Raw genomic sequence first — 26064 nt, forward strand, 5'->3', positions numbered from 1 at the left:
AGGATCCAGTAAGACAGCTGGTTGCTTCTTCTCTTCGATCAAGTGGTGGCTCTCCAGTAAAGAATCAGAAGACTCACAAGAGATTGGTCCAACCGATTCTCTTTTCTCGCCATCAGATGACGTCATCTACACTGGAACATCTTGGTGCTTTTTGTACCTGGGCGTGGGAGGCAAGCTCACCACTCTCCACCCCGACAGAACAGATTCCTAGAGCTAGAAGGGTACACTTAATGGGGGAATTAAGTAAAAGTTGAGCAACATGAATTGAGAGAAAGAGAGGCGAAAGCAAGTTGAAAGAAGGACAGTTTTGAGCTGGGTCTTAGAGCAGTGGCTTCCGAGAGCCGGGGGGAGGTGGGGAGGATTTTCTGTACACAAGCACACGTGGAAATGGGCACAGCTGAGTTAATGTGGAAACAATGGAAGAAGTGCAAGTGACGTTGAGTAGAATTGACCAGAATTGAAGAGCCCAGGTAGAATATACAGTTGATTGAGGGAAGCGTGGATTGATGATGAAGGTATGAACAAGTATTGTGCTTACTAGAAATATCTTGATCCTGTGGACAAGCATTTTTCCCAGCCAAAATTTTTCGAAGACTTACAAGTGGTATTTGTCTCTCTTTCAAGTAGGACCCAGAAATCACTCCTTAGATCCAGAACTACAGTGAGAAGCTACGTTAATGGGGCTTGGAAATGATGCCTGTGAATGTCTAAATATCCATGCAGATAACATAGAACTGCTTCTGGGGCTCTCGGTATTCCTGTAAGAGACCCTTCCCCTTCCTGTTTCCCACAAAGCCAAAGCACGAAAAAGCTTATTTTTTTTCTCTAGAAAATTCTGTCCTGGCTCTTGCAAACAGCATAGAACTTTGAAATCTCACAAGAAACCACATTTTGGCTGGCTAAAGGAATTTGTGAGAAATAGGCACACTATTGATGAGTGTCTACTTTGACAATGCCATTCAAACAGAGCTGGGATACTGAGTCTTTGACGTTCCTCTGAAATTGAACTTTAGGACACAGAGTGGGTGGATGAGAAGGGACAAACAGAGGCTTTTCTTTCAGTTAATCTCTTACAGTTCTCATTTAAATTGAGTTAGGGTGGATTCTGGCAAAATCCCAATATAAAGAACTTCTAGGAAGATAAGATTTGCAAATTAGCCATGCCCAGCAAAGGGCATCGAGCAATTTCTCAAAATCAAGCTGTTATTAATGTTGTGAGAGGAAATGAAAAATATATATGGTTCATTCTCTCATTAAAACACAAGGCAGAGCACTTGAACATCTGTTCTTAAGGTATGCAAACCCGTCTATAAGCAAAATACATCACAAACTGGGACACAAACATGCACGCAAACTCCAGATGTGTTCTTTTTCCTACTTTGTGGGTTATGTCTTCTATAAGGGAAAAAGACATATTAATCATTTCTTTTACTGCTAAGGGGATGGGTGCTGCTCTCATATTTCAGAAAGGGGCTGGAAAGTGAGGGAAGCCAAAGTTTTTCCTATTTAAGGCCAAAGCACAGGAATCTCAGTGGCTGAGTTTTATGACGGGCCCGGTGCTGAAGGGCAGGGGACATCTGATGGTGCTACTTTGAACTGCTTTTCTTTCCTCCTTTTTGCACAAAGAGTCTCATGTCTGATATTTAGACATGATGAGCTTTGTGCAAAAGGGGACCTGGTTACTCCTCGCTCTGCTTCATCCCACGGTTATTTTGGCACAACAGCAAGGTGAGTAGGTCCTGCTTTCAAGAAACTTTGTGGGGTTTTGCGTTCCTTCTCCTTACAAACAGAGATCAAGGGGGTATTAGCGTCCGTGAGGTTAATTTCCTCTGTAAGCTCCCAACTGGGGAAAATGTAGAACTGACCGTGATGGGGCTTCTGTTTTTTGTTTGTTTCTTTTCCTTTTTTCCACGTTTATTTAGAAAAAATATTGTCATTTTCATGTTTAAAAGTTTTCTGTTTGCGTAAGGTAAAGACGTTCTTGTACTAACTTGTTTTCGTGTTAGTGGCACTGGAAACTTTTGAAATGGCTTTTACAAAGTTCCTCTCCTGGGCTGGAATGCTTTCCTGGGTAGTCTGGAAGTTATTGGTCTCTTGTAACACTTTTACACTCTCTTTTGTATGCTGGGTTCTTTGTAAGGATAGAATATTGAGCACTGTTTTCTCAGTAAGGTAATGCATCTTAAAAACAACATGAATTAAAGGAAATACACAGTCTTAGAATTACGGAATGTGTTTCTGTGCAACAGCAGCAAGCGGGTATCATCATTGTTCTTTAAATGGACTCGAACTGCTAAAAATGTTTCATCGTCCCTATGTTTATTCTGTTTCAAGCACTTACATAGTTGGTTAATACATATTTCTAATAGTTTATTGTTAAGGGTCTAGTGTTTTCCACATGTTCTACATTTTAACTGCATTTGCATTAATGAAGAGAATGTTAAAAAGCGTTTCCAGCAGGAATGTTCGACTTTTCTGCAAACAAGGTAAAAAGATGCTGGTACTCTGACTTTAGAAGAAGGTTGGTTTGTTGTGTTTTCTAGTAACTGCAAACAATGGTTTTCATGTTCTAATTTCCCCCAAACCACGGTTGTCTCATTATCTGGTTCTGTGCAACTATTTCTTTCAACTCATATGTTTCTCGTAGTCATGAAGATGCCAGACACATTGGAGGTGCACAAACTTTCATAGAAATAAATACTTAAATGTTAAATTTAAAGATGTTAGAAAAAATTATTACACGTGTATTTCTATTGGCGCAGAATCAAAATGTTTACATTCAAACTGAGCTTTTACCAACGTGTCTGAAAACAATCTTTGTTTTTCATATGAAATCTTTGGTGTCCTTGGAGGTCATCTACGTGGGGGGGGAAGGGGACCCCAATGACCTTGCTTCAGCGACACTCAGCCCGTGGCCACGAGGGAAAGAAACAGCGCACGGCTTGTCCCGTGATTCCCTCCCCGCTGGTCCCCTTTCCCCGCGGCCTCCCGCCTCCGCTGCGCCCCTTCTGGCTCTCCTGGGCCTCCTCCGTGGTCAGCCCTTCCCTCATCAACCCCTTCCCCGGCAAGCCCACGTTTCCTCTCTCGCTCCTCCTGCTCTGTCGCAGCCGCCCTCCTCCCCGGAGCCCTCCCGCCGCACCTCTGCCTTCCTGCCCCTCCTACTTGCCTCCGCAGACCCCGCCCTGCCCCGCAGACCCCCTCCCTGCCCGGTCTGGCCTCCGCAGCCCCCTACGACCCCGGTCCCGGCGAGGGTGCCCCACACCACACCCTCCCCGCCACACAGACCCGGACCTCGTTTACAGTCCTAAGTCCCCCTGATTTCTGGGGTGGGGAGGGAAGTGGGGGACAGAGTGGCCATTTATCGGAAACGGTGTTTAGTTCGAAACAGTGGCAAAATGTTTGCGTTTGCCCAGTAGTTACAACCTTTTACGAGCACTATTGTTGTTTTTCTTCTTGGTCCGACATTGGAGGGGGAGAAGGGTTTAATACCTCCATTACTTGTACATCACAGAAGTTCTTTTTATTTTTGTCTTTAACCATAGAAAATAATAAATCGGGGCGCCTGGGTGGCTCAGTGGGTTAAGCCTCTGTCTTCAGCTCAGGTCATGATCTCAGGGTCCTGGGTTCGAGTCCCACATCGGGTTCTCTGTTCAGCAGGGAGCCTGCTTCCTCCTCTCTCTCTCTCTCTCTCTGCCTCTCGGCCTACTTGTGATCTCTCTCTGTCAAATAAATAAATAAAATCTTAAAAAAATAATAGTTATGAAATTTTGCTGATACATTTGTGTACTTTTAAGCTCAAAAGAAGTTGAGAGGAATTTTGTTCAACTTACTATTTTTGTTCGTCATGAAAAAAAGTTTAAGTGTTTTAAGATAGTATTTCTCGTGTTCCTATAAATTTTACAAGGAATTTCTGTAGGTGGATTAGCTTTGGGGAGACTACGGAAGGCAACTGAGTACACAACCCACCATGAACAAACACAGTCACTTCTTGAATATGGGCTTTTTATGTGTGTCTTGAGAATCCCGGGGAGAAATAACACAGCCCCAAGGAATACTCATGTAAGGTCTACGCACACAAGTGTTCTGTAGCTTAAAACACGTCCTCACAAAGTACTTGGTCCTTCTACAAATTTCTGAAAGTTCTGTTTAACTCATGCATTGTACTCCAGCAACGGGGAGGCGTGGTCTGTGCTGTATTTCCTGGCATTTACCAATGGGCCAGGTCTGAAGCACAAGGACTCACCACCTGGGGGCTGGGAGAGTCATCACTAGCATGCCCAGTGCCCACGAAGACCTTACACAGCTGACTCCATGCTTTAGAATGAGATTCAGAAATAGTACGTGCGTGAATTTTAAATATTAAGCCTACTTTTCTAAGGAAATAAGTATATTAGTGATGAAATACTGCCCAACTGGCATACAGACACACAAACACGTGGTAACAGTATTCAAAGACTGGAAGTGAGCTTGAATGCTGCGGCCATTTTCAAAATTCCACAGGTTAAGTCTTCCACATATGACCTGGAACTGTTTGTCTAGTATTTGCCAATATTTTATGGAGTCCTTATCTGACGCATATGCGTGCCACCGTGCTGTAGCTAGATGGATAACTAGGTCGACATTGCCAGAAATACTGCTTCGTTAAGGGCAAGGAGATAAACTTTATTTTAATTAAATGTGTTCTAATGTTTTTGCTTACATTTTGCTACCTCAGTAGTTCCCCCAGATAATGCTAGACTTCCGTTGTTCTAGAATTACAAGATAAATGGACTTAAGAGACTCCATTCGTTGCCCACCACAGGTCCTAAGAGTCTATTTCCCACTATACTTCAGGAGACAATTTGAAACCCATCAAGTAGCAGTCAAGTTCCCTGGTTTGTGTTGCCCCCAGAATTAAACATACCGAATGGAGAAAATCTGACATAAAATCACTGAAAGCAACTGTCCCTTCAAGAGGGGAGAATTTATAATTTCTCGTGTATTTCAGTGCCAGCATCCCTCAGGCATGCAGGGCTTTAGTTGAGATTGTACAACCTGGAAGTGACAGTGTTAAGACTAGGACCGAAATTCTGTCAAATCCCAAGTAATTAGAGAACAGAAAACAGACATTAAATCTAGAGTATCTGACTTTTCTTATTTTTGTGTTTGTTTCTCATTGAAAGGGAATACTAGAATATTGTCTATTGTCCTAGAAAATATAGCTGCAAATGTGTTTCTCAATGTGAGAAAAGGTAGATTTTCCTCTAACACTCAATTTTGAATTGATAAATCTACTCTTTATACCAGACTAACAAAAGTTCCAGTTATATCGAACCAGAAGTTATCTTCAGTTCTGTAATAATATAAATCTTAAGTAAATAAAGTATTGATACAAAATTTTGTGTTTTTCATTTATGATACCTTGCATTTTTTACCACCCACAGAGTATTCAACATCAGATGATCTAAAGACCTATAGTAAATAGTTATTCTGATTAAATTCTGGAATTAAACACCGCACTATCATAAGTGGAAGTAGCAAAGCCACTGGAACAATTCTAGGAAAGAAGGAAAGACTGTGGTCTTTTAACTAATTCAGATTCCTGGGCTGATGTCTGATTTACAGGTTTATATTAAAAAATCAAGGACCATTGGCTGTGAGTTTTCCTGGAGCAGAGTTGAGACTAACAGAAAGAAAAGCCCCTATTCTACGCCTACAGTCACTTGCCAGACTTGACCGGTCACTCAGAGAAGAGTGCCATCTACTGAAACCTCATGGTTTTCACTGAGGGTGACTGGCACAGAGTTCCCAAGATTTCGCAGCCCAGACTTTTATTTTGTAACATCAATGATATCACCGCCTTGAAGTCATTAGAGTGGATTGCTTAAGAGTTAAAGGTTTAAAGATGAAAAATGTTATTGCCTTTGCTGGACATGAAGAACATTTGTAAAGTTTCCAGGCCTGCAATAACTTTCTGGAAACATCTCAGTGGACTGTTTCTTGTAAAACAGTTTTCCCTGGAAAAAAGCTCAGTCCCATTGTTTTCCACTCCCCTCCCAAAAAATAATAATAAATAAAGAAGGAGAGGAAGAAGAAGAAAGGGAGAAGGGAGGTGTAGTGTAAAAAAAAAAAATCTAGAGTTTTCAAAGGGGAAAACTTTGCCTGTTTCATATCAAAATGACAACGGAAAAAATGAGATAGCTCCTCCTCCACAAGTCATCTGTTAACTGCAGTTTGGGAAGTTACAGTAACCACTAGAATGTCTGTCTGTGCCTAATGAAAACACAGCAGAAGTGGATTCCTTTCAGATTAACCAATAAAACCCTTGTGTTTTCCATGACTGAGGTCAAGAACTGCCATTTAAAATGTAAAATTGATGAATCAAATGAAAAGTTCAAAGAAGATGGCAAAACTTAGAATGCCCAAAAGATCTAAAAAATCGAAGACAAAGGATCCAGAACCTATTAGAAGTTAAATTTGCTTTAAAAATTTGCACTGAGAAATTCCTGTTTCAATGAAATGGCATTGGCTTTTCTGAAACTATGCTTCCTCTAGTATTGGTGTGGAGGATGGCAAACAGAGACTGTTTCTCAAGTTAATTAAAACCAGAGAAACACTTTTTGGAACCGCATGGTACGTCCATAATGTTCAAATTTAGAAGGGAAGATTCTAATGAAGTTAGAAGTTCATTAACATGCGTTGTTTAGTATCTGTAGCTACTAAATCAGTCACTACCCTATATAGTTAAAATTGTTGAAAATCAGTACCTCAGTGAGGCATCCTAAAAAAGCTTTTTTCTGTATCCGATATCTAAGCCTTATCTGTTGGTCCTTGCTGCATTAGTGTTGCTGTGAGAACAGACCTCTTTGGATACGGTAAAATGTATGCTGAGTTTCCCAATCACACATTAATCCTGTTGGTGGTCTGGATGTAGTTAGGGTGGCCTTGGAGATATGTCTCTTTTTCATAAGGTCAGGGGAAAATAAACAGAACTCAACTCCAGATGCTATCTTCTTGTTTTGAGACCAGATAGAAAAAATATTCTGTAGGCGACTCTTATCCCTTAGAAAAACAAGAACCAAAAAACCCCACTGTCTTTTCAGACTCTGATTTTAAGCTTGCAGGGCTTAGAAACCCTAATAGGGTAGAGCTTTGAAGTTGGGTTTTAACCCTACCCTGCCCTTGAAACTGCAGAAAGGCATCCAAGGCAGTGGATTCTTATCTCTTTCTTCTTATCTGTAAAATGAAGATGATGGCAGCAGGCAACCCTAAGGAAGACTGAGTAAAGTAAGTGTACAAAGACTTCAGAAGGGTGCCTGCAGTCTAGGAGGGACTCTACCAGTTCTGCCTAGTATCACTCTTACTGTCAGTCCAAAATAAAATTGCTGCAGGGAACGAAAGTACTTAGTGACTCAGTGATAAGGAAAGTGACATGTAAAATTTGATGTTTGCAAACTGTCATAAAACAGGTAGAACATATTCTCTTCAATATGCTACAATTCCTCACTTATCAGTTTACATTACAATGCAATTGCCCATTGTTAGGTGTATGATACTTTTAATTCTAATTCTCTAATTATTTTTATTTTTCACAGGATAATATGTTAATCACCTTAAAGAAAATTTCTAATTGAAGGCATAAAAATCATAGAGCTATAAAGAATAAAACAGGGAAACATCTAAAAATGACTCACAAAGATTTTGGTTTGGGTTTTTCTGGTGGGGACAAGAATAATCAGCAACCACCTTGTCCATGTAAAACAACATTCTGAAGTCGAAGTTACCCACCTGTACAGTCTGCAGATATTTCCTTGAAGTCCTTTTAGTCAACTCATCTAACGTGTTTTAAAATATTCTGATAAATATAAGCAGCAGAAACGTATTTATTCAAAATCCATGTTTTCCAAACAGTGTCATTTAAAAGCAAAACATACTTCAGTTGGAAGCTATATACACTCTAAATACTCATACTTACAAAATGGTCAACGTCCTAAAGAAACAGGAGAGCAATATTATGGTGATTTGCATATCACATCTGCTATTTTTAATTTTCAGATTAAAGAGCACCTTTTCCCAGAAAAGGATTCAGTAAGAAGAGAAGAGAAAAAAAATGAAACGAGTCACTCAGGCCAAGTTAACAATTTGATTGGATGCTTTGGGACATATTATTTTCACTCCAAAAAGGGAATTAAGACAAACATAATTTATATTATTTTTTAGTCACAACAATAAAATTCTATCAAACCAGCATAAATTAACATTGAAAGACTGGAAACAAAAACAATGAAAAGGAAAGTGTTACGCATATCTAAAAATATTAGATTGTGTTACTTGTTTTTATTTTTCTCTGAGGTTTCAAAACAGAGAGCTGAGAAAGGAAAGCTCAGAGTGGATTATGTCATAGACTAGCTTCATTTTGTTTTATAATGTAGATCTCAGTAAGGACATGATTTAATTAGTGCATTGCTTGCATGGCCACAAATACATTGATTTCAGGACTGTACTTTGTAATAAGGAACAGAAACACCAAGTGACAGGAGAGGTGGGGCTTAAAATTAATTACGTATTGGAACAGGGAGACGTTGTTTATGTAATAGCAATAAAGGGAGTAATTAGAAAAGTCTCTTTCTTGTCCAGTAGTAAAAATAGATTATTTGCCTTTTATTTAACATTTTTGAATTTCGGAATCCCATTTTCTAAACCATTTCTCAATGCTGCAAGTGGCAAGCTAGAATGTTATCCCTCTGGAGAGCAAAACATTCTTTTTATTCACTTTCCCATGTTTTTCCCACAGATCATTAGGCAGCGGTACCAAAACCGAGGGCCACGAGACAGCTTTATAAGAGGGTTAGCTTCCGGGGGAACATACTGGCAACCAGATCTTGTCACGCACAGAACAAGAAATTAGAGAAAACTGCTTTTCAGCAATGGTGACCAACTAGAGCAGCAGAGAACAATCTGACTCTCAACCACTAGTTTCTACAGAAACTGACTTTTCAGGAGAGCCAAACTCCTTTTAAATGGATGTGAAATACGTATGGCAATAAACAACCTGACTTAATTCTTATTTTTCAAGTGTTCCAACCTTTTCTCCCCTAGAACAACATCACTTAAAAGAAAAGACGTACACTAAAGTGACTCACCCTTATACTGAGACCTCTGTGGTTCAAGAGGCACAGTACTTAGGGTTTCTAATAAAATTTGGACACAAGAGACTAAGTAACAATTTTCATTTATATAACATTGGGTTGAACCCAACTCTAACAAATTCATTTACAATTCTTTAAAAGTAAATATTGTGTTCATTTCATCGTTTACAGAGCAGATGGAAAACACCATTTCTAGTGATGTGGGGATCCTTTCAATGAGATATAAACAGAGAGGTTGAATATACAAAGAAAATGTTTATGTTAACTTTAGGACAGATTAGGAATGAAGAAAAGATATTTAAAATACGAAATACTCGACTCTCCCTTTAACTGTTGTTTACCATTTGTCTTTACAAAAGCATCAGTACTCCACAGCTAAGTTTTCTAACACAGGTCCTGTGTTAGATGTGGGAAGACATTCCTGACCCTGAGTCGAAGAGCTGAAGGAATTCTTAGCGTAAATGAGTACTGCCCTTTCTCCTCCACCTTTACTGAAGTGTGACTGGCAAATAAAGTTGGGTAGATTGTAGGTGTACGGCATGATGACTTGATGTACATTTCACATTATGAAATGATTACCACAATCAACTTAACTAATAGGCACCCTACAGTCTCCTTTGTGTGTGTGTGGGAGGTATAAACACTTAAAATCTACTCTCTTAGCAAATGTCTAGTATACGATGCAGTATTATTACCTGTAACCAATATTTGTACACTAGTGGTATTTTCAAGAAGGCTGGGCAGCCTGAAGTCCACATTATTAATGGAGAAATCTTGAACTAAAAATAATCTGTTGGAAAAAAATGAAAATAATCTGCTGGAACATTTCACATAATGTTAATTTAGAGAAAATTTTAAAATGCTTCATTTTAAGAATCAGAAGCCAGTGCAAAGACTGAAGAATATATTTCATGCAAGTTATTAAACTATCTTCCATCTCATTAAAACATTTGGACTTCTTCTGAAAAACAGTGGACTTAGTTCCTAAATACAAAATATCAGTTCTGCTTAGAGAAAAATGAGTTTGGTGCCTCTCCTGTCTTATATTATTATTGTTCACAACAATGTGAAAAAGACTGGTCTTCTCTTCAGCATATCTTTCCTAACACTGTTTAATTGACCTACTTCATTTGCATTAGGTAAGCGTTCTGGCACTCAGCTTTGAGTGCTCCTCTGAAAGCTTAGGCAATGTGTCTTTCCAATGTTCTCATACATCTGTTTCAAACATGGAGGGAGAATGAGAATAATTTTTTTAAAATAAACAGATTCTTGCCTTCTTAGAATTGCAATAAAACAAACAAACTTTCTTCTCTTAGCTGTAGACCACTGCGGGTAATGGTCACACACAGTAAGAACAGACTTTAAAACTTCCAGGGCGGATGGGGCTTTTGCGCAAGGCAGTTAATGTCGGATCTGTACACAATAATGGGAAGGACACATGGAGGCCGTGCCCGTCTATAGGTTCTGTAATTACCCCTCTTTGGTGACCTTTTGCTAAGCCGGCTAAACCCTAAACCCAAAGTAGGTAGCTGGAACCTAAGTCATTATTACTGCAGATATGAGATGATATAGAAGTGGGAATTTATGAAGGTGATCTTCATGGCCATATGCAACCTCTGGATGGGAGAGTCTCAGGACCCACTCAAAGGCTTCTTGGCCACAAGGCACCAAAAAGCTGTTCAACTACTTGCTTCCTTTCAAGCAGGCCTCTTTCAGCGACGTTTTAAACATGTTGGCTCTGAGAAAATAGAATTTCACTGTTTCACAAAAATATAAATACTGAACAGTACACCATTTCTTGTTTGCAAAAATTTTTGCAGATGTTTAGGAACTTCTTATTTATTTGCTCAGTTATTGGCAAGCTATCATAGTAATCCTCAAGAACTAAAGTTGTATTTAACCACAACCCACGGCTAATGCTGTAAGAATTGAGACCAGGTTTTGTCTTGGCAACCTCTGAGCTGATTCATTGTTAATGCCCGCTGAAATTGGAGTACCTTACATATAATTAGGAAACAAGTTTAAAATTTTGGTTGAAGCAAATTTTTAACCATGTTAAGCCACAAATACACATGGTCATGATTCATATTTTTCCCTATTATTTTTACTTATTCCTTGCCCATATTTATTTTTTAAAAAAACACTATTTATTTTTAGTGATTTGGAACTCTCTTCCTATCCATATGGGCTATACAATACATTATGTCATATCATCCGACCTGCTAATGCCCAATGGAGCTGGCAGTGATATTCAATATATACAATAACCTCGGCTAAAGCTTTCCCAGGAATCTGGAAGAGTTTTTTGCGGCCAAGAATAGCTGTTTTCCCTTGAAATTTTCAGTTAGCTTAATAAAATCCAGAAAGTCTTTAGAGTTAGTGACAAAATCGTCATTATAGTTTAACACTCCTATCTACTCTGAAAGCAGAAGAAATGATTGCTAGAAAGGCTTGTTTCTAATTACACAATTAATAAATAGATATTTAAATGCTGTGTGATTTCCATGGGTGTTAAATTCTTACTATAATTGAAATGAAAATTCTTATTGGCTTTAAGGACAATTGACTATGGTGTGCCATTTTGAAGCGAATAAACTGATTTAGTATTTTAAGCAATCTCCTACCACTTAGCAAATTATGTGGAGAATATGATGTTCTCGGTAATTTAGTTTGTGGATTTCTTTTTTTTTGTTGCATAAGCATGTTTATACAAACATACAAATTAGTTTAATAAAAGGAAGAACTTATTGGTTTCAACCTGTCTCCACTTCAGTTACTGGAAAGTCATGACAGAGTAAGAAATCGTAATTCAGCAAAACACAAGGTAACATCAGACCATCTGACTTGCTTTGCAGCTGTTGAGGGAGGATGTTCCCATCTTGGTCAGTCCTATGCTGATAGAGACGTCTGGAAGCCAGAACCTTGCCAAATATGCGTCTGTGACTCAGGATCTGTCCTCTGCGATGACATAATATGTGACGATCAAGAATTAGACTGTCCCAACCCAGAAATCCCATTTGGAGAATGTTGCGCGGTGTGCCCCCAGCCTCCAACAGCTGTGAGTTTTAAGAAAATCTGTCCATCTTCAAGATTCATATTTTAACACATGAATAGTTCCTATACCACAGGAGCCTAAAAGGAAAAGAAAGTCATGTCTGCCAATTCTGTTGGTTTTATAAGTAAAAGGTGAACAATCTGGCTTAAATCTAAGGATTAGATGTAACTTGGGATAAGAAATAAATATGCAAATTGGGACACACTTCCTGGGAACGTTGCTCTTATGTCTTGTTTAATCTGTATCTTTTCCGTTTATCAGCCTCCTCGCCCTCCTAATGGTCAAGGACCTCAAGGCCCTAAAGGAGATCCAGTAAGTAAACATTTTTTAGTGGAATGAAATGAGTTCTTTAATTAGTCTGCCTTTTTTTTTTTTTTTTTGGTTTTTTGCTTCTTCTAATAGTCTTTTCATATGTGAGCCTTCGTCATTCAGATAGTTCCTTGACTACCACAAATTTAATGACAGTGAAGAACTCAAACCAAGAATCCGTCATTGTACATGTGAATATTTAAACTTTCCCAACTTCATATAGTGTCTTCATCCCCATTATCAGTTTGAAAAATAAAATATAGGTTGATCTATAAAGAAATAAATTATGTTGAAATTATTCACATGATATAGATTTAAAAAGTATATATTCTCAAGAAAGTTCATCAGTTACACTGATTCCTCCTCTAATACAAAGCAGAGAAGCTACAATTGGATGATAATTCGGAATCACTAGGCCTTTTCACTGTCTTATGAGTTTTTATCTCTGATTCTTTTAGGGCCCCCCTGGTATTCCTGGGAGAAATGGTGATCCTGGTATTCCAGGTTCCCCTGGTTCCCCTGGTTCTCCTGGCCCCCCTGGAATCTGTGAATCATGCCCTACGGGTCCTCAGGTAATAAATTCCAGGACAAAGAGATCCCCTCTTTACAACTACCCCCTTCATTTTCTTTTCTTTGGCCTGTATGACATCTCACGTTTGTGGATTCTTTCTATCAAGTCTCCCATTGTATGTTTCTAATAAATCCTTATTTCATGCTTCTCAGCGTTGGACACTATATTAAGTGCTTTATAAACTTTGCTTTTCCTTGTAATGCCAATGCTACTGCTCTTTTATCTTTGCAACATTTCCCAGCTTCTCAGCAGGCGTAGAATCTATCACTATGTTTGAGAAATGAGCCATTGACTCCCGAATGAGTCAATCTGGAGCATTAGGAACTGCTGCAGCAGTGCCTTATATGACTTACAACCCCAACAGCAGAGCCTCTGAAAGTTCAGACGAAATGCGGCCCAAGAGCTGCGAATACTTCCCACCGACTTCAGGTCAACAGGGTTATTTGAGCCTCGGCAACTGCCCCGCCTCACCTGCAGAGCCTACCCTGCTCCCCCCAGAAAGTGTGGCAGCCGCTAGCTCTGCGTGAGAACAGCTAACCAGACACGTCAACGAGACACAATTCTGCTGCATGGCCTTAGCAGAAGTTAGAAGCCACGCATCTACAAATCACTCCGAGTCTTAAAAAATGCTGTTCAGAATCAGTTTAACAAGGCAAAGTGGACCATCTGACTTATTCCTATGCTGGTACCAAACATAACCCGCTTGTGGGCCTGAGATCCAAAACAAAATACTCTCCAAAGAAATCCAACGAGCACATTTAGCTTTTCTATTATTCCGGTGCCTGTTCTCTATGTGGGTGTTTATTTGGGGGGCAAATTTGTTTGGCATATCAACCAGAAGCCAGCGGTTACAATTTTACTTGCATCCTTTAATGTTGGTAAAGTAATTTGTCTTCCCCATTTTTTTTTTCTGCTCTGAATGAGATCATATATATGACTTCAAGGCTCTTCCAGCTTCCAAGAGTCCATGATCATATGTTTGAAGCTGTGGGTATCACTTAGAAGTAGTATCTTGAGGAAGATCACACAGGAACGAATCATCTGGGATTAACATTGCATAGAGTTAGCTGAAAGACGCGTGTACTGCACAAGCTCGTACTTCCGTAGGACATCTACTACTAAAGCTATGGGGACAGTCCGTAGGGCGTCTACTACTGAAGCTGTGGGGACAGTCCGTAGGGTGTCTACTACTGAAGCTGTGGGGACAGTCTGTAGGGCGTCTACTACTGAAGCTGTGGGGACAGTCCGTAGGGCATCTACTACTGAAGCTATGGGGACAGGATGAGCAAGACGGTGAAGGCACCTGGACCACATCCTCTGGCTTGTGCGAACTTCCTATCCCAAATAGCAGATGTTGCATGCGCTTCTTCTAAGTGCTTTTGGAAAGAACTATGATGTGTGTAACCAAATGACCAGATCTATTCGGTCTCTTTGCCACAGAACTATTCTCCCCAGTTCGAGTCCTATGACGTCAAGGCTGGAGTAGGAGGAGGAGGACTGGCAGGCTACCCCGGGCCGGCTGTATGTACAAGAGTTTCTCAGCATTTTAGAGCATGATTTAGCTTCTGGTTTGTTAATTCTTGAGTGGTTCTTTTCCCAGTAATATAGTATTAGTACATATTCACACAAAATAGCTTATTCTCCATGAAGGTTGGGAAAGCCAATGTAGGATTATGACCCTTCTTATCCTGACTTGTTTTTTCCTCTAATCTCACACCTGTTTTGCCATTCCTTCCTTCTTTAGACAACCACCCATTCCAGGAGCCCCCCTGCCTTTGTGCTTAGGTCACACACCCATATATTCCCTAATTTTAACCAAATTTTGCTATTTTTCACTTCCATTATTCCTTGTTCTACTTTAGTCATTCAGAGTCTTCTTTTCATGTGTTTTCATCAAGTAAGTAAGTGCTACTTTCTAGATGACGATTCGAGTGATGAATGCCCAATACTACAATCTGCTGCATCCCAACCCTGAAATCGAATACAAATATTTCCAGAATTTATTGAGTTTTTAAGTTTCCTACAAATGATAGCTATTTACTTTGTACCCAGAAGCTTTCTCTTAATGTAAGTACCTGGAGTTTTGTAGAAGAAAGTAGAAAAAAATCAGTGAAACCTGGGCACGGGGGCATGATACATGGTGTCCCACACAAGTGACCCTAATTGTAGACCAGGCTCTCGAAAGAAGCAGTGTGGGGAAGATTACTGCTTCATTGCCAGTAACAGGTACATAAGTGCAAAAGGACGCATGACACTGAATTCTCAGGGATTACGGAAGACTGCCGCCCAGATCGCTAGACACCATATTTGTGACTTTCAAAGAGAGAGGACAAAATTTTAGATGATAGATCCAAATGACTAGTTAAAGAAAGACCCTTGACATTGATGTAAATTGTGAATAGAGAATTTTACAAATCTCTAAAGTTTGGGGAGATGTGATTTTTTTTTTAAAGCCAGAAGAATTCTATTAACAGTTCAAATATCTGGTCTTATGCAACTAGATTCAAATTATGAATCTTATTTTGTAATCCTATACACCGTTTTTACTAAAAAAAAAACAAAAAAAGAAAAAACAAACAAAACAAACAAACAAAAAAACCCTTAAAACCAAAACAAAAAGCCCACTACTTAATATTTCAGAAAAGAGGTTGAAAGAGAACATTTAATTACAAACTGTGGTTTTATGAATTTGTTTTCAGGATTTAGACATAGCAGCCTATAAGAAGAAAGATTTTCTAGTGTAACCTGTATTTCTGAGCAATGATAAACCTGTTGGTTCTGACTGTAATCTACCATCGCCCCACGTGTGCTGATTCTCATATGCACATCTCGTCTTCATGTTAGCATAACTCGGTGACATAATGAAGAACTTCCTGGTTGATTTACATCATCGTTTTTAGAAACTGGGATTAACAGTATGCAGATATTTCCCCACAGGAGTCTGGCTGACAGGCAAAAAAATGCTTCCTCACTAGGACATTAGTCCTAACATTAGGACTTCCATAGTGTTTTACATGGATTTTTCTAGACTTTTGAATTCCCTTTTATGGGGAGTTCAGGCTAACATTCTATAGCATTTGCCAATAATTTGTATTGATTCTGTGGAAATTCCTTTTAGAGTGATGTACTTACAGTGAGATTTTTATTGTATATCTAATAAAATTAATCATATCTGTGAATAGTTACTACATAATGAGGCATGCTGTTCTCATTTTTTTTAGTGTCAATATCATTTCTGAACAGAGGCATCTCTTTGATGCCTGAAAAAAGTGTGTTTCAGATGTGCCTATTTTGTCTTTATCCTTCAAATTTATATTCCAGGGTCCCCCTGGCCCTCCCGGTCCCCCTGGTACATCTGGTCATCCTGGCGCCCCGGTGAGTGTGGCTATTAGTGGTGCTTTCTTTTTCATGCATTTATAGAAATCAAGTTAACACAGATCTTGCCGTAGTTTAGTCCTGCCAGCATGCATAACCCCAAATAAGTAGAGAAATCACACCCCAGAAAGTATCATTCCTTCAAAGATGGAGTTTCATATCTAATTCATCTACAAACAACTACTCATAATTAAAACCTTGCTAAAATTAAACCATAGACTTACCTTGCATGTGATATGGCTTCAAGTTCAAGAAAATTCAATTCCAGTGGAATGAAGTGAGAGAACGGAATAAATCTGCTTTATTTGGTCTGAAAAATTTTGGCTTCCATGTTTATAAATTGGAATAAGATTCACTAATTGCATTCCACAAATCCTAATTTCATACTGTCTTCAAGAGGTAAATGCCTAAAGCAAACATGACATTACTTTTAAAATATTTGCACATTATTCTACCTACTAGGGTTCTCCAGGATACCAAGGCCCCCCTGGTGAACCTGGGCAAGCCGGTCCTGCTGTAAGTATCCATCGGAGCTGCAGAGTCTGTGCACAGACCGTCCCACGTAGAAACCACCTCCACAGTCTGAAACACCATCTTAGGTCCTGTAGGGTACTCAGATTTTAAAACAATAAATAATATTTCTTACGATGGTTGAACGGGTTTCGGAGATCTTTTGGACTCTTCTAGTGGTTTAGATTCCCCAGAGTTACTTGCTATTGAATCTAGGGATTCCCTGGCTCATCAGCCGCCATCACTGTTCCCCTCCTAGTGTGGACACAAATCCTCCTTCTCTTAAACAGAGATTTAATTTTCCTTCATATCTCCTGACATGTCTCCTGACATGCAATTTTTAAAACTTAATTTAATAGAAATAAACATAATCCAACAGATTTCTCCCCCAAAATCGTGCTGTATAAACAAGCAAGTGAGGGGAAGTTAGTTCAATTTAATATTTCAAACTATTTGGAAATACCTATAAATTAAAAATTCATTATCTCACAAAATGTAAAAGTGCTTATGGGTTTCTAAATACATGTGATGTAAAATATATGATATTTTTAATTCTTATTAAAAATAAGTTCATTAAACAGTAAAAACTGTATATACGACAAGCATGATATTAACTCAATGTGTCATTTTCATCATGAAAAATATTGAGAGTATTTTCTCAAAAGAGGTTCCTTCAGGAGAACACATGATACATAACAATAAATTTTTGTAAGAGAAACACCTATAGACACATTTGCTTTCTATTTTCTCATTTTCAGGGCCCTCCAGGACCCCCTGGTGCTATAGGTCCATCTGGCCCTGCTGGAAAAGATGTAAGTTTTTAAAGACTGAATGGAGAGATGACGAAATCCAAGTTGGGTTAGACTGCATGCTGGGCTCACAGAAAAATCTCACTCAAACAACTGTTGCTAACTGAATGACACGTGAGCTCCTATTAACTTTGAGATGTAGGGTGTTTGTGCAGCTATCGGTACCATTTTCTGAATTCCAAACTAACAGAACCCCTACGTGTGCTTCTTCGTGTCAAGAAGGTACACCCAGTGGATAGATCATAACTGAGGGAGGAACAAGTAGCTTCTTTCTTCCTCTTGTAATGAGGAAGTTGATATCAATACTTCATGAACTTGAAAACGTAAAACACCTTTAATTTGTGTCCTTCGTCCTTTCCCATTCAACGTCCACTGGCAAGTCCTCGTCAATGGATTGAGAGAGCATCATAATACTTCAGTGAGGAGTGCTGCCTGCTGTTGAGAAGGGAGAAGTCCTCCCCGTGCCTTCCACTAGGGAAAGCTGTTTAGCCTAACCACTTCCATGAGTCCTTGATGAGAAAAATGCAGTTGGTTTGCTAACTAGCTACAGTGTGTTTTCTCTTACACAATCACGCGTCTATTTTTTATTCCTTCCTTAGGGAGAATCAGGAAGACCCGGACGACCTGGAGAACGAGGGTTGCCTGGACCTCCAGTAAGTCTGTGGTGTGCGGTGAATTACTTGGAGTAATCACAATGATCTTAGCTTGAAAATTATTCTATAAGTAAACGGAATTAAACTTAAAAGTGGAAGGTATTTTACTACTACTGGACTGTGATTCTCTTTGAAAATTCACTAATATCTGTTCTATTCCTTATTTTTAGGGTATGAAAGGTCCAGCTGGAATGCCTGGATTTCCTGGTATGAAAGGTCATAGAGTAAGTGGAGTTTCTAAATTAACTATAAGCTATTTCATTTAGCTATGCTTACTTGCCTAACCAATTTTATTAGGCAATTTGAGTATGTGCCAAAAATGGTTGACTTGATTTTTTTAAGTCTATCAACTTTGCTGACCAAACCAAGTAGTAATTTTACAGATAATAATTAGAGTTGTTTTTAATATGTAAAAAGGCCTGGGAAAAATTATTTAATTTTCCTAACTTCATTACCAGAAAAAAACGAAAATATGTTATTAAGAGCTATGTGTTATTCATTGACTTAGTCAGTGTGATTTGCAGGTGAATCAAGCAACTTTATTCTATGCAAAACATTAGATAGATTCTACCAATGGACCCCCAGGTCTACCAACTTAATAGAAATAAAATCTGAGAAGCTGATATTTGCTATAGTTAAGGCAACTTCCTAATTAAACTGGATTGTACTTGCTAATTCAGACTTTTTACTATGAAATCACTGTCAAATGTCTTCAACCCATTTAAAAGAGTTTTAAAATACTCACATCAGTGTTGGAAACAGTACTATGTGGTAAAAACCAGCTATGAAAAATACAATGTAAAGTTTCCAACCATTCTGGCTTTTTAACAGATCTTTAATATTTTGACTATTTTTATACATTTCCTAGGGCTTTGATGGACGAAATGGAGAAAAGGGTGATACAGGTGCTCCTGGATTAAAGGTAAATCAAAATAAAATCATATTTTTGTAAGTAAATTCATTTAAATGTTATAGCTATGTTTAAGGTTTATATTTTGGGGTTTAACTTTTTCTGAAATTTACTTGAAATTTGCTTTCCAGGAACTAAATAACAGTGACTATTTCAAATGTTCTACCGATGCTTCCATGAAAGCTGATAACTTGAACTGTCTAGATTAGAAACGATTGTGCATGCCTAAGTAACTCACTGATTATTTCTGTTTCATCCTCAAGTTTTTAAAATGCAAAAATTGAGAATTACAGCAAATAAAAAGCTACCGAAATTTTGAAATTGCTAAAACATATCTTTTTCTTAGGTTCTATGATATTCTTCATAATGTGCTGCATTTTAGAAAAAACTATACATTCCTGCCTCTGTTCTACAAAGTGGTAACATACTTTACATGTTTTAGGGTGAAAATGGCCTCCCAGGTGAAAATGGAGCCCCTGGACCCATGGTAATTATATTTCTTATGTAGATTTCAGTTTTCATTTATTAGCCTCCATCTAACCCAAAACTTGCCTTGCTCCTCTCCAGCTGTTCTTCCACAAGGTTAAAGTAAGACCATTTATTCTACTGTGTTCTGCAGGGTCCCAGAGGAGCTCCTGGTGAGAGAGGACGGCCAGGGCTTCCAGGAGCTGCGGTGAGTCTTGGTTCCGGCGCTGCACCCTTCCAGCCAGAATCACAGATCAGGGCCTCAGCCCGGTCTGCAGGCTGTGGCAATCTTCTGGAAAACCTTTCCCATGAGATAGCATTTAACAGTGCCTATTTGTAGCTATCATTGTAGGGAAACAAATAAGGGCCCTACATAAGGGCCTCTCTTTTGAAAAATTTTTTAAGTGTCTACTTTGTCTACGTTACTTGAACCATTAATTCACAGTTGATTCTTTGTTGTTGTTCTTTTTAGATTTTATTTATTTATTTGACAGAGAGAGAGAGAGATCACAAGTAGACAGAGAGGCAGGCGGGGGGGAGGGAAGCAGGCTCCCCACTGAGCACAGAGCCTAACGTGGGGCTCGATCCCAGGACCCTGAGATCATGACCTGAGCCGAAGGCAGAGGCTTCACCCCCTGAGCCACCCAGGCGCCCCTCACAGTCTATTCTGTTAAACGCAGGACCCAGGTCTTCTACACATCATTGTTGTACACATCAGAATGTTAACAATTTGACTCTAAAAATATGTTCTTAGTAAGAAAATTGTAGTACACTGGAAGCAGAGGCAGCTCCACAGAGTGAGAATTTTAGTCAGAACATCACTCGTGACTGGGTTTTCAGAATTCAGGACACGTTTGAGACAAACTTCTCTTTCTAGGGTGCCCGAGGTAATGACGGTGCTCGTGGAAGTGATGGACAGCCAGTAAGTAACTTTTATCTGTTTCTTTAAGGGAGTGAGAGGTTACACGGTATGGAATGCTGGACTGATATGGATTACAGACCTAAAACTCAACATTGTCCATAAACATTCACTCAACAGACACTAAGTCCATAAACACAATCTAGAAACCATCTAGAAACACTAAACCCATAAATGAAATCCTGCTATTTTTCATTATACTTGGCCCATTACTAGCATCTGTGTAGAGTTCACTTGTTAATGCCCAGTCCTGGACGCGGCCATTAGAAGGGCCTGCAAAATGGATCTTGTTGATCCACATTAGAAGCAAGAGTGCAAGAGCTCCGGGCTGAAGAAATTGCACAAAGTCGGAGAATTTGCGGCAGAAGGCAGGGGGAACCTACTTTTCTCGCTTTACATTGTAGTTTCTTGTTATTTTGCCACATTGTTTCTGCACATAATATTCATCCACAGGCCATAAATACTATTTTCTCTGTGCAATTGTCTTCTCTATTGTGTGTGTGCCAACTTCCTAGCCAGCACTATGTTAGCTTCTGTTTCCTTGATTAAGAGCTCTTGAAATTGTCTTTAATTTTTTTCAGGGCCCCCCTGGACCCCCTGGAACTGCAGGATTCCCCGGTTCCCCCGGTGCTAAGGTAAACATGAATTTCTACAGAAGAATATGAAAGAGGTCTTGAGGCACCAGAAAAATCATTGAATTGTTTCTTTAAAATTGGACATAGGTTTACCCATCGAGTAGGCATCCTTTCACCTGCTCCGATCTCTAACACCCTATTTTTGATTCCCAAAGGGGTTATCCCTGGCACTCAACTGTTCCGCTATCTCTTTCTCATTTCCCAGTCCCTTTCTGAAAAGCACATCCCGTAATCACACGCAGCATTTCTCTGCCTTCTTGATTCGTGATTCTTTGCTGGTGACGGGCGTATCGTCTTGCACTTCCAGCCCTGGGGAGATGGGCTGAAACTGGCTTAGTGGTTAGAAGTGACGAGAGACACTGACCACTTCGGGTCTTTCCCCTTAGGGTGAAGTTGGGCCTGCGGGATCCCCCGGCTCAAGCGGGTCCCCCGGACAAAGAGGAGAACCTGGACCTCAGGGCCATGCTGGTGCACCAGGTCCTCCCGTAAGTGACCAATGCGGCCTCTGCGGCGCGTCCCTGCACTTGTGTCATGAAAGCATCTGCTTTACTGTTGTTATCACCTAAGATTTATATATTTTAATCATTGCTTGGTGCTCTGAGATGACTCTACTGTGATAAATACGGACTGGATTAGTACAAAAACTCATGGGCCTTGAGATTTAACTCTTCTAGAATTTATGACTTTCACGTTTAGTTGACAAAGCGAAGTAGAGGACAGAGAGTGATCCGACGCTTCAAAGACTGTGCTCCCGGATCACTGATCACACCAATGCAAGCAAGAAACAGGATTGAACACCTCCTCTGTTTATTACTTAACAATTCAGACCAAGCTCAGATTGTCTTTAATTTGTAAAGATAGTGATCGTTCTCTCGCCTGCGTGGTGTGTTGTGCCGCAGTCGGAGGCGTCCGCGAATCTCTACAAAGCCCAACGCCACCAGTGAATTTACTTTGCAATGTATGCTCACTAGTGACATTATTTTTAATACACTCTTCTCCCCTCCCAGGGCCCTCCTGGGAGCAATGGAAGTCCCGGTGGCAAAGGCGAAATGGTACGTTGCCCTCGCCCCCTCCCTCGTGTCAGCCACACACATTTTCAGCTTCTTTTGCACTTTGTGCTTTGCGTGACCGTCCATTTGTGATGTCTATCAGCTCTTAGAAAAGACAGCTCACGTTTTGACTCATGTGGTGTTCTTGGGCTATTTTTAGGGTCCTGCTGGCATTCCTGGAGCTCCTGGACTGATGGGAGCCCGGGGTCCTCCTGGACCACCCGGAACCAACGGGGTTCCTGGACAGCGTGGCAGTGCAGTAAGTTGCATAACTTCCCTTGGTTGCTTGGAGGGTGTGGCTCCGTTCCCACGAAAGCAGTATAAACAGCAGAATTTTTGTACTTGTTCAGCTGATTTTATGCTGGTTTTGCTCTGATTTTACCACGGCATTGGCAGTTGCCGCTGCTGATTTTGTTAGACTGGACTCCCTGTTTTTAAACCAAGATTTTGTTCATTTAGGGTGAACCTGGTAAAAATGGTGCCAAAGGAGAGCCGGGGCCACGTGGTGAACGTGTAAGTGTTACCCCAACAGAATGGATTATTTCTTATTTCAGATGACAGTTTTGCAACTGGATTTATCCCTTTATTGGCATTGTTTTTAGGGGGAAGCTGGTTCTCCAGGTATTCCAGGACCTAAAGGTGAAGATGGCAAAGATGGTTCTCCGGGAGAGCCTGGTGCGAACGGACTTCCAGGAGCTGCAGGAGAAAGGGTACGTTTCCCACAGGCATCTCAACGGAGACCTGGATCACTTTCATTCACATAGAACTTGACCTTCAGGGTGAGGAGATCATGCTTTTTCTTAAGCTGAGTACTCAATTCCAAATACTGCTTTTGAGACATTGTATAACACAAGAACATCTCTATTGCTACTCAGAAATTATGAAAAAGTTTTCATGATTTGGGCTGAAACATTTGTCTTTCACTATTTCCAGGGTGTGCCTGGATTCCGAGGGCCTGCTGGAGCCAACGGCCTTCCAGGAGAAAAGGTGGGTAACTTTAATTTCTATTTTTGTAAATGCTGGTACTACAAATAGTTATATTCTTCCATATAGTTTCCTATTAACTAAAACCTAAATATCTGAAAGAAATATATTGCAGTTTAAAAATAATAATAATTTCCAGTTTACAGTAATGATTCCTGCCCCTGCTCAGCTCTTCTCCTAGCTTTGTAACTAAAGCAAGTCACTTAGCTTCTGTGAGAATTTTCTGACATATGTGTCAACTGAGAGCCATTTATTTCAGTATCATTGCAAGAATAAAGTAAATCAAAATGCTTGAAAATTCTTTGAAAACTCTAAAATACTACACAAAATGATTTTATATCATCAAAGATATTTGATTTTATATACACAGAAATGTATTGTGATACCCACTGAATATTTCTGGCATATGGTGTTTATCAAAGTTGCCTCAAAATATTCACAATATGATAACCCAAGCTAATAGATAACAGTGACTTTACGGCATGTCAGCAGCACACTAGCTCTCTTTAAGAGACAAAAGGAAGGGGTACCTGGGTGACTCAGTCGTTAAGCAACTGCCTTCAGCTCAGGTCATGATCCCAGAGTCCTGGGATCGAGCCCCACATCGGGCTCCCTGCTTGGTGGGAAGCCTGCATCTCAGTCTCCCACTCCCTCTGCTTATGTTCCCTCTCTTGCTGTAAAATCTTAAAAAAAAAAGAGAGAGAGAGAGAGAGAGAGAAAGAGACAAAGGAAGCTTTCTAGTTGTAACTTAAATGTGATCAATGTCTAGGTCACTGAAGGTTCTTCTACTTATTTGTCGAATTATCTCACCTCATAGGGTCCCGCTGGAGAGCGTGGTGGTCCTGGCCCTGCAGGGCCTAGAGGAGCTCCTGGAGAACCCGGACGAGATGGCGCCCCCGGAGGTCCAGGCATGAGGGTACCAAGAAACACTTTCTTGCTTGACACTGCCGTTTAGTAAGAAGAAAGGCAAATAAAGGAGGATCAAAGACTCCTTAAAACAGACTGTACTTTTACAGCCTCCAGACAAAACAAGTACTCTTAAGATAACTGAAGGTTAGAACTGATTGAAGGAAAACAGAACACTTGACTGAGATATAGACAGGAGAATGTGTGCGAATAAAAGTCTACATAGAAAATCTCAAAATTTCACATAGATACATATAATTTTTAATTATCCTTTTTAAATGCCTGACTAACTTCTTCATTTCAGGGTATGCCCGGAAGCCCAGGAGGACCAGGCAGCGACGGAAAACCAGGGCCTCCCGTATGTACACGTTTAACATCTCATTTGATAAGCCCCGTGAATAATGGAATCACACTTCGGCCTACATGGATGTATATTGTAGAGTCTTGATATACATATTTTGATATTTTGATGAAATCTTTTTAAAACCTCTGTTCATGTAATTTTTTTTCATTAGGGAAGTCAAGGAGAAAGTGGTCGACCAGGTCCTCCAGGCCCATCTGGTCCCCGAGGTCAACCTGGTGTCATGGGTTTCCCTGGTCCTAAAGGAAATGATGTGAGTCCCTTCCTTTATTTAATCAATAAGTATTTGACAGAAGGCGTTTCCTTGCCCTGTGGGAGTTCAGAGATGCCAAAACCTGATCTCTGCTTCAAAGCATGGTATAATATATGCAAGTCAAAATACCATGTGAGACAGGGAGTTGTTTTTTGTTGTTTTCTTTTCTTTTCTTTTCTTTTTTTTTTTTTTTGAGTTTTGAGTTTTGAGTTCTGGGGAAAAAGTAGAGAAATGTATGGCAATCTAGTTCTAGAAAGGAGTTTTGGGTTGTGGACGCATACATGTGCATATGGAAGGGGCAGATCAAAACTATTAGGGAATAGGACACTGAATGATTTCCTTTTGAAAATTAGTAAATACTGGCTACTTCTTTAGGGTGCACCTGGCAAGAATGGAGAACGAGGTGGCCCTGGAGGTCCTGGCCCTCAGGTATGCAGCTTTCATTCCCTTTTCCAGCTTTCTCTAGATGCATTCGTTTCCATCCTATGGCTTCTGTTTATGATCTTCATTATCTTTGCTTCCCTGACTGCTTTTTTTGTCTTTAGGGTCCTGCTGGAAAGAATGGTGAAACTGGACCTCAGGGTCCCCCAGGACCTACTGTAAGTTCGCTCACATAACTTGGAGATGGAAGTGAGTGGGGGTGGGGCAGAAGAAAGACTTTGGGAATCTTATCGCCACCAACACTATGTCATCACAGTTCACCACAGTGGTTTTGAAGCTTGGTTACCTCGTTAGCTAAATGTTGACCAACTAGAAATGAGGATGTCTCCCTCGCATCAGTTCTGTAGGCCAGACTGTGCCCTTCCTCACACCGATAAGTTTCAGTTAAGCAATGAGTCTGTTGAAAAGAAAACTGTGTGGACTAAATATGAAAGGATATTTTGTAATAGAACATCTCATTATATTTTTCTACATTAGGGGCCAGCCGGTGACAAAGGAGATGCAGGACCCCCGGGTCCACAAGGATTACAAGTAAGAACTTATTTTCATATCCCTGGGTTTCCACTTCTACCAGATAATTCAATACTTCTTCTCAAGAGCTGTCTTTGTTGAGCTAACTGACAGTTCAAATTTTGGATGACACTACTAAATTATAATTAATCTTAAGCTTAAAATTTGTGGTCTGTCTTCCTCCTTGAAATAAAATAAGTGCATTAGTCAATTTTTAATTA

General features: G+C 39.9%; 1 protein-coding gene across 1 annotated transcript in view; it reads left to right on the forward strand.

Annotated features, from left to right (window-relative positions):
- Positions 1 to 1509: 1509 nt before the first annotated feature.
- The window catches only part of COL3A1 (collagen type III alpha 1 chain), a 39542-nt gene continuing 14987 nt past the window's right edge, over positions 1510 to 26064 (forward strand). Inside the window, exons 1-27 of the mRNA XM_032354138.1 lie at positions 1510 to 1728; positions 11984 to 12186; positions 12445 to 12495; positions 12951 to 13064; positions 14504 to 14584; positions 16385 to 16438; positions 16901 to 16954; positions 17707 to 17760; positions 18357 to 18410; positions 18581 to 18634; positions 19279 to 19332; positions 19763 to 19807; positions 19940 to 19993; positions 20663 to 20707; positions 21286 to 21339; positions 21726 to 21824; positions 22347 to 22391; positions 22549 to 22647; positions 22848 to 22901; positions 22991 to 23098; positions 23322 to 23375; positions 24190 to 24288; positions 24583 to 24636; positions 24794 to 24892; positions 25268 to 25321; positions 25438 to 25491; positions 25811 to 25864. Of these exons, the coding sequence (XP_032210029.1) occupies positions 1650 to 1728; positions 11984 to 12186; positions 12445 to 12495; positions 12951 to 13064; positions 14504 to 14584; positions 16385 to 16438; positions 16901 to 16954; positions 17707 to 17760; positions 18357 to 18410; positions 18581 to 18634; positions 19279 to 19332; positions 19763 to 19807; positions 19940 to 19993; positions 20663 to 20707; positions 21286 to 21339; positions 21726 to 21824; positions 22347 to 22391; positions 22549 to 22647; positions 22848 to 22901; positions 22991 to 23098; positions 23322 to 23375; positions 24190 to 24288; positions 24583 to 24636; positions 24794 to 24892; positions 25268 to 25321; positions 25438 to 25491; positions 25811 to 25864 (1923 nt within the window). The 5' untranslated portion in view covers positions 1510 to 1649. The remainder of the gene's footprint in view (positions 1729 to 11983; positions 12187 to 12444; positions 12496 to 12950; positions 13065 to 14503; positions 14585 to 16384; positions 16439 to 16900; positions 16955 to 17706; positions 17761 to 18356; positions 18411 to 18580; positions 18635 to 19278; positions 19333 to 19762; positions 19808 to 19939; positions 19994 to 20662; positions 20708 to 21285; positions 21340 to 21725; positions 21825 to 22346; positions 22392 to 22548; positions 22648 to 22847; positions 22902 to 22990; positions 23099 to 23321; positions 23376 to 24189; positions 24289 to 24582; positions 24637 to 24793; positions 24893 to 25267; positions 25322 to 25437; positions 25492 to 25810; positions 25865 to 26064) is intronic.

Source organism: Mustela erminea, chromosome 8 (assembly GCF_009829155.1).
Source record: "Mustela erminea isolate mMusErm1 chromosome 8, mMusErm1.Pri, whole genome shotgun sequence".
Classification (NCBI taxonomy): Eukaryota; Metazoa; Chordata; class Mammalia; order Carnivora; family Mustelidae; genus Mustela; species Mustela erminea.